The sequence below is a fragment of the Saccostrea echinata genome, unplaced genomic scaffold (assembly GCF_033153115.1).
Source record: "Saccostrea echinata isolate AGI-Se365-2 ecotype Australia unplaced genomic scaffold, CSIRO_AGI_Sech_v1 ptg000028l, whole genome shotgun sequence".
Taxonomy (NCBI): Eukaryota; Metazoa; Mollusca; class Bivalvia; order Ostreida; family Ostreidae; genus Saccostrea; species Saccostrea echinata.
The window spans coordinates 15,970,062-15,978,441 of record NW_026889777.1 but is presented as its reverse complement, the minus strand read 5'-3'; the positions used below and the strand labels follow the sequence as shown (position 1 = coordinate 15,978,441).

The 8,380-nt window shown below is 32.5% G+C and overlaps 1 protein-coding gene across 1 annotated transcript; it reads right to left on the bottom strand.

Moving 5' to 3' along the window:
* Window positions 1–5,649: 5,649 nt before the first annotated feature.
* On the bottom strand, window positions 5,650–8,104 carry LOC133193816 (rhomboid-related protein 4-like). Its single transcript, XM_061329748.1, has 3 exons — window positions 7,661–8,104; window positions 7,319–7,432; window positions 5,650–6,079 (listed from the first exon to the last, which is right to left on the bottom strand). The coding sequence occupies exons 1-3, from the start codon at window positions 7,851–7,853 to the stop codon at window positions 5,970–5,972; spliced, it is 417 nt and encodes a 138-aa protein (XP_061185732.1). The 5' UTR covers window positions 7,854–8,104; the 3' UTR covers window positions 5,650–5,969.
* Window positions 8,105–8,380: the final 276 nt, after the last annotated feature.

Genomic DNA, 8,380 nt, shown 5'->3' with positions numbered 1-8,380 from the left:
TATTGCTTGATAAAACACATCTAACACATTCTCTGGAAATAAAATCTTACCGTGAGAGCTCATTACAAAGTTCAGAGCGTAAAAACTGGACAGTGCTTGTGTAAAATTAATTTCTTTGATTACTTAATCTGCTACTTGTAAGATTTCAAAAAAAATGAATGTTCCCTTGGTTAGGAATAAGATTACAAAAGAGTTTCAATAAGGTATTGGCATATAATGGGGGAAAAATCTTTGAAAAAATTATCTTCTCAACATCTTCCAGGTTATATGCTATTAAACATCTTCATGTAAATTGAAATATATTCATATTGGGAGGGGTAAGGTAAAAAAGCGGTTCCAATTTGATCAAATTTGCTACTTTAAATCCCTGTGAATTTAAAAAAAAATGTTTAAATTAGGAAGAATGACACACTGTCTCATATAACTCTGAGATTTAAACAATGTATTAATCTTCCTGATTTTCCATATTAAGCTAAAATATTCAAAAACTACGAAAAAGGATGTAGTAATTTGCTTTATTCAAATTTCAGCAAGATCATGACATCTGAGAAGTATGAAATGTCAACTTCTATCAATATCAATACTTTTTATGATATATGTATATAGGATCTCTCATGATTTATGGTTGGATATTATTTTTATTCGGCAAGTTGTGTTTTCCATCCCCGAGCCTTGGGAAGGGGATAAAAACACGATGAGTTAAAAAATCAAATCCAACCACAAACCATGGGAGATTCTTTTTATCACATGTTTTACACTTACCTATCAGATGCTTTACGTTGTTTTTTTTATATTTGAATACATTTTATAAAGCTTCATCACTTTCACTCAAAAACCATTGTGACGTCACAACTGTTGATATGAAAAGGATATCATGAAAACGATGTTCTTTGTATAAAGGAATATATGTGTTTACATTTTCAAATTTCTCTGTCCGAGATCAAGCTAGGGCCTACAAATAATTTTTAAAAAATGGTTTCTTTATAAAGCTATTGGTTTATTGAAATAAAATTGCGTGCAGGGAGAGAGGGAGAGAGAGAGAAATGGGCGGGGCTTGGAACACGCGATATACGCCTTTAGCGTTTATGCAAATTACACGCAAACCAATTGCTTGATTAATTCATAAGACCAAACAAACTAGACAGTTATTCCATACAGTATCTTTTTATTATTGATTTTCTTAAACAGTTTAGAAATTTTGATGTTTTGACAGGCCAGATTAATTTAAAATACACATTACTTTATTTAAAGATCAAAATTATAATAATCTGTTATAATTGTTGTATTTTCTTCACGTATGAATCAATCTCATTTTAGTCCCTTTATAAATAAAACTCTCAGAACTACACAGCTCAACAGTAATTTGCATAATAAATGGCAGAAACCACTGAAACGTAGAAACACATTAAATATGACAACATATATTACATAGATGTGCTAATTGCATTTTCGTTACAAAAGGGTGAAATGTAATACTCTTATGATAATAGCTTATTCGGTCATGCGCATTGTGCCACCTGGAAACAAAAACGCCCTATTCACATGTAACAGTCTATCGATGATGATGATGATGATGATGTAAGCCATCATAATAGGGAAGAGAAGGAGTCATGTGAGATGCTGAGTTAATAAGAATTGTTTTCTATAGACTAAATCTTGTGGACAATTAGATTTTTTTTTATTTCTGTCTTGTTGAGTGTTGTTCCTGTATCTTTCTTATAACTGATTTTTCTTAGACTATAACAGTCTTTTACAGTCATATGTTTTTTTACTTCTCTCGGTTGACAGCTGCCTTACGTACGAGTTAGACATACATGTAATATGTAAACGTTTTTTATGCTATATATCAGTTTATTTCTTATTAAAAAAAATTTATTATTACAGCGCAATTCTAGATTGGATTCTTCTTTAAATTATTTTTGATCTCTTCTTGCTGACCATTTGATGGCTTGTTCTGCTACAAACTAATGTCTTTTTTCAATAACAATGCCTGGGAGATTCAACACTTGACTAAAAAATCCTATATTGTCCTCCAGAATATTTTCCATGGACAAGGGAATTAAAAAAAATATGAATATATACACCAGTAGACTTATTGTTGATACAGCAACATCTCCAGTCAGATGGACTGCCTTGTTTGTTTGTTTGTTTTTTTTTTTTTTTCGTAGTAGAATGCAATATGGGATCTGATAAGCGAACAATTTTATTTCAGAAGAAAATTGTAAATAACATCTTGATGATTTTTCAGTCTTTGAGCAAGAGCATTTATGGTTTCTATAAATTCAAGGTGCTTCTATAACGTTAACAAAAAAAGACCATATCGCCAAAAATGAGTAAAATCAACTTAGTTATATTTCTTCTTAAAATAACACATTTCTCAATTCTATATACAGTGGAATAAGTAAGAAACACTTAACACAAAATCAGATTCTATACCATGCTATTTGTTGCTCTCAAGATGCGCCTTGCATAACGAAGTCACACATCGATGTTTTCACGATATATAAATGTACATGTACCCCTATACAATCAAGTAAAAGTAAATGGCAAACATTAAGTTCCATCATTCGCACTGTGCCACCATGTGACGGTACATACTGTCGTTCTGTACATATTGTCGCCGACGAAAATATTTACCTACCCTTACTGTACATATTGTCGTTCATCAGTCAGGCGACAATATGCGCCGAGACGAGCCTTTTTTCCCTCCTACATAATGGTCGGCAAAATGTGCAGTCATGGATCGGCACATATTGTCGTCGGCGACATATACTGTGAACATTTGCACATTATGTCGCCGATATTGTTTACAAAGGTCATGAATAGAGAGAGAGGGGGGGAGGGAGGGAGAGAGAGACGACAGAAGGATAGACCATGGCAGATAGATAAGTAAACAAGTTGTTTTTATTTATCTGGCATTAGTCGCAATACTGTAGGGAGAAAAGATTTTGGTCAGAAGATTGTGTTCAGGATTCATATACACCACTATGATATGTTAAGATACGGAATTCTTGATTTATCTGATGAATCAGCCTATTCTTTTTTCTCGTTATATACATGACTGTATGCTTGAAGATTGAATGTAAATTTTTGGGTTCAGTAATAAAGATTATCTGGATAATATTTTTGCGATATTCTTATACATGTTCCAATATAAATGGAGTTGAGGGTCGAAAAGTTTTAGATCACCTGAACTGAAAGCTCAAGCTCTGTCCGTCTGTAAACTTTTCACATTTTCGACATCTTCTCAAGAACTACTGGGCCAATTTCAACCAAACTTGCCACAAAGTATTATTGGGTAAGGGGTACTCAAGTTTGTTCAAATAAAGGACCATGCTCTCTTTCAAGGGAAATAATTAATAAATAAAAAAAAAATTAGTGACACCTTTTAAAAATCTTCTCAAGAATCATTCTACCAGAAAAATTGAAACTTACGCGTATGTGAAAGCTTCATTACAAAGTGTAGATTCAATTTCGTTTAAATCATGACCCCCTCCCCCTTCCCCCGGGGTAGGATGGGGTTACAATAAGTGATCAGTTTTACACAGGAATATATAGGAAAAAATCTTTCAAAAAATCATCTCAAGAACCACTGGGCCAAAAGAGTTGATATTTATGTGAAAGCTTAATTACATAATGTACATTTAAGTTTTAAAAAATGATCCTCTTAAGGACAACAAGCCCATGATTAGTCATATTTATATGGCATCCTCAGGTATTGTAGATTCATGTTTGTTCAAATAATGACCCCCGGAGCTAAGGGCAACAATGGGCGATCAAAGTTTTGCATAGAAATATATAATTATAGGAAAATTCTTTTTAAATCTTCTTCTAAAGAACAACAAAGCAATGATTAGTTATATACAACAAAGCAATGATTAGTTATATATATATATATATATATATATATATATATATATATATATATATATATATATATATATATATATATATATATATATATATATATATATATATGGAAACATTGTCAGTTATTGTCATGCACAGTTAGAGAAGGTATATATATCGCCGGCTGCAAAAGTTGGTGGGTTGAGGGACATTCTTCTTCAAAATATTGTTAATCTCTTCGCTGCAAACTAATGTCTTTTCTTTAAATGACAACGCTTGAAGATCCAAAACTTGATTTATAAAATCAGGGAGTGTCCTCCAAATTTCACGAACAATGGCATTGATAAAATATGAATACAAACATAGACATCGGTAGATTATTGCTGACGCAGCAACATTTCCAGTCACGTGTATTATCATGGCTTGCGGTTTTTTTGTTTTTTGTTGTTTTTTTTTTGTAGAAAGCAATATGGGATCTGATAATTGAATAATTTCATTCCCAAAGAAATTTTTTAAATAAGCTCTTCAAAGCACCTGATGAATTTTCATTTTTCAGTCTTTGATGTTTGTAGAATTTCTAAAAAGTTAAAGGTTCTTCTACGTAAAAATAGGATTTAAAACACCAGCAATTAGAAAATTTATTGGGAAAAAAACTCTCGCTGGGGACTTTTTCTTAAAATAACTTTTAAAACACTCCTAAATATCCATTGGAATAATTCAATGAACTGAACAATAAGGCATGATCCTACATTTGATTCTCTCAAGATGTGTTACTTTGGCGAAGACACATGTCTAATGCAGCATGATACACGTTACCCCTATTTACAGGCAATCCGTAATCGTACACGGCGAATTCTACAAGAATTTCGGAGTTCAGAATCCATCGTGCTCAATGTGCCTTCGGGGAATACAATCTAACGATACGATTTCAGAGAAGGCAGTAAATGTATTCAAAGAAAGTCAGTGTTAACCATCATTATAGCGTAGAAAAACAGTCAAGGTGAGATTATTCCATGCCTAATAGCCTCAGATTCAATGAATTTGAATACATAACAGATGTGTACGGGAGGAATACTCAGTATACATGTATTTAATAAAAATTGTTTTATTTAAACTAAATCAAACGGACAATGAGAATTACTTTTACGTCTGCCTTGTTTAGTGTAATTCCTGTATTTTACTCATAACTTTATTTTTCTGTTACAGTTATGGGATTGTTCTTTTTTAAGGACAGATGATACAAACCAAAAATGGATACATGGAATGGTATATATTTTTGGAACTATTTTGATTGTAAATGGTGCAAATAATAAATTAATAAAATATTAAGAAATTGTAAACTTTCTATGATGTTCCAAATCTGTGCGGTTAAATTTACTCATTTTACTTACAAAAAAAAACATGAATTAAGTTGTTATTGTCAAGATTTTTGATAAAAGTTTTGTTTATATCATCTATCCTTAATTTCATTTTCATTAGCTGTCTCAGGTTGACAACAGCCTTACTAAAACAGAGATAACTTTGCAACTGACATAGCATTCTGTCCTCTACAAATTTTCATCATTAACAATGTAAAAGGTAAAGATAACGAACAGTGATTGATCTTAAAAAATCCACAAACAATACAAATATGTGAAGAGGGTATAAACACGGACCCCTGGAAATTTCAGAGGTGGGATCAGGTGCCTAGGAGGAGTAAGCATCCCCTGTTGGCCGGTCACACCCGCCTTGAGTCCTATGTATTGATCAAGTAGATGGAACTAAACTCAAAATTTGCTTAAATTCATTTCTATTTGTTGATGTAAAATTGTGATTATTACAGAAAAATCAACATTGGTCACTCAGCTAAAGGTTAATATTCATCATAATATTGTTGTTCTCGATGATCATTCTCTTGTTCTGCTGCAAACTAATGTTTTTTCCTTTAAATACAACACTTGGAGATTCAAATGACTTGAGTAAAATACACAGCAGCATTGCACATAAAATCCCACAGAAACGAACCTATTCCATATTCCATGCTTTGCAAAACTCTCAAGATGTAGTACTTTGGTAAAGATACGTACGGAACCCTCTATACATTTGTACAGTCAAGAGGATGCAATAGAACCTCCAATATTTCATGCACCGCTACTTCGTAAAGCAAAGTTGTCTAGACTTCCAAAATACATAAGGCGCTGGAGAAAAGTGTACTTGTATAGCACCCCAACTAATATTCCACCAAGATGGGCTGAAATAGAAAATTACATATTTACAACTCGCTATGACTCTATGAATTAACTTAGATACATTGGCGGATCCGGAAGTTCATGAAAGGGGGGAGGAGGCCTGAAGGGCCGAAGAGGAAGGTATGGGTGCCACCTCCCACGGGTGGGGGTTCGGGGGCCTCTCCCACAAAAGTTTTGTTTAAAATGGATCAAAATGGTGCATTTTTTCAGCATTTTAGATTGAATTAGTTTAGTTTTTTTTCTTTCTCAATGGCCACTTTTTTTTAAAATTAGTTGTTTTTCAAGACCGACCGTCAAAAATTTTGAAGAATTTGAAAAATAAAATTTTGGGATTTTTTTTAAACATAAACATTAAAAATGAGACTTTTCCAAAAAAAAAAAAAAAGTGTTCAATCTTACTTATAATTTAGGAATATCGGCAGCGTTCTAAATGGACGTTTAATGTGTTTAATGTGTCGCTGTCAGGTTCTGACTTCCAAAATACAACTAATTTGCAATTTTTTAACACAGAAAATTTGGATTCTATGTAGAAGCCTGATTACATCTACTTCTTTTCAACTTAATTTAATATACTATCGATATAATTTGGAATATGAACAAATAATGATATTACATATCGAGGATTTAATATAAATTAGTTTGGAAAATTGTTGAAAAGGGAATTTTTTTATTCATTAATTTTTTTTCTGGAGGGGGGAGGGGGTAAACAACTGGTCAACTGTTACAATAGAGGGGTTTACTTTCTCAGTAGTAAACCATCCTGATTGTAAAAATATTGTACTAATTCATTTTTTAATATGTAAAAAGTCATATAGTTTAAGAACTTAGTTCAATAAAGTAACATTCATTTATCAGAAAAAAAAAATGCTTGAAAAAAATGCGAGAATACTACTGTGAAGCAATACCAAAACAGTACAGTAACTATGCGCCGTTTTGGTTGTTGGTATATGACCTTGTGTCTTCACTAGATCACGATTTCCCTACTGGCCTCTGTGTATTGTGTGCGTTCATTTCTGTTACGTAGTTGCTGTATATTTCACACTTTGAGCAAAAATTGGGTTAGGATAGAGCCTCATTTAAGTAACATGACTTAAAATGACATTTGAAAAAATATTGAAAGGTTTGTTTTTTTTCCGGCACCCCCCCCCCCCCCTTGAATCCGCCATTGAGATACTGGTAAATAACTAGACAGTCAGACAAACAACTAGAGAGAGAGAGAGAAAGAGAGAACGGTTTCTTACACGTGAAACACGTATCTGGCGATGTAATGTGTATCACAACCAGCTCGATCCAATAAACAAATTCATCGACTTTCGTAAAGTCAGATATCAGAACTTTCAATGCAAATATCACTCCTGTAAAAAATTAAATTGAGATAAGAAATAAAAAAAATACACATAAAATAAAAAATGTTGGTCATAAGTTGAAGTAGCTATAGATATCATTACCAAATTATAACAAATAATTAAGTTAGATATATTATTTTTAATGTGTGTTTTTATTAAAATAAATAAATGATGACATTGCAAATTAAATTAATTTCTTTTTATTTACAAAAGTATTAGAGTATTTACGTCGTTTACCTGAAATGCCCACGCATCCTCGAACAAGGTTTTTCTCCATGTCCTTGTAAAACAGAGCTGATAAAATTCTAAGAAATGTACAGAATAAGCTGCTGAGAAATGTGAAAACAACCATCATATATAAAAGATAACCCGGTCTGTATATCTGTTCTAAAATAGCTGACTTAACAGCAAGAAGGGCTATGTTCAGCATCAAGTGGCATTTGTCGAAGTGATATAATGGTCCAATCAAAAGTCTGTGATATTCTCCATCCTCGAAGACAGCGACTGGACTTACCCATACATCTTTTCCACCAGATCTTCGATCCCGAAGATCATAACAGCAAAAAAGAAGGAAGATAAAAGTGGCGGTTATGTATGGAAAATGCTCGAAACTGTTAAAGCATTCGGATACTTTATTTGATAAACCACTGCGGCCTTCGCTGACAAGATACGCCACTTCACACAATGTACCATTGTACATTTTCGTGTTCACGGTGTTGCTATGTTTTTGTTTAATGGGTAAGCGTTTTTGGTTTACCAAACCCGACACTTTTATGTATATTGTATGTCACTCGTAAGCTTTTTTGAAATGGTCAGAAACTCTAACTTCAAAATCATTTAATACAATTCAATTTTTATACATGTAGTATATTTGAATAAAACTATGCAAAATTTAAAATATTCAATTTTAAAGCTGCTTACAAAAATCATAAAGAAACAAGATTTATGAAGTACTTT

Coding starts and splice junctions, on each gene's coding strand:
- LOC133193816 (XM_061329748.1), bottom strand. CDS start 7,853: ATGCTGAACATAGCCCTTCTTGCTGTTAAGTCAGCTATTTTAGAACAG. Junction 7,433..7,660: donor AGGATGCGTGGGCATTTCAG/GTAAACGACGTA, acceptor AATTTTTTACAG/GAGTGATATTTGCATTGAAA. Junction 6,080..7,318: donor GCCAGATACGTGTTTCACGT/GTAAGAAACCGT, acceptor TTTCTATTTCAG/CCCATCTTGGTGGAATATTA.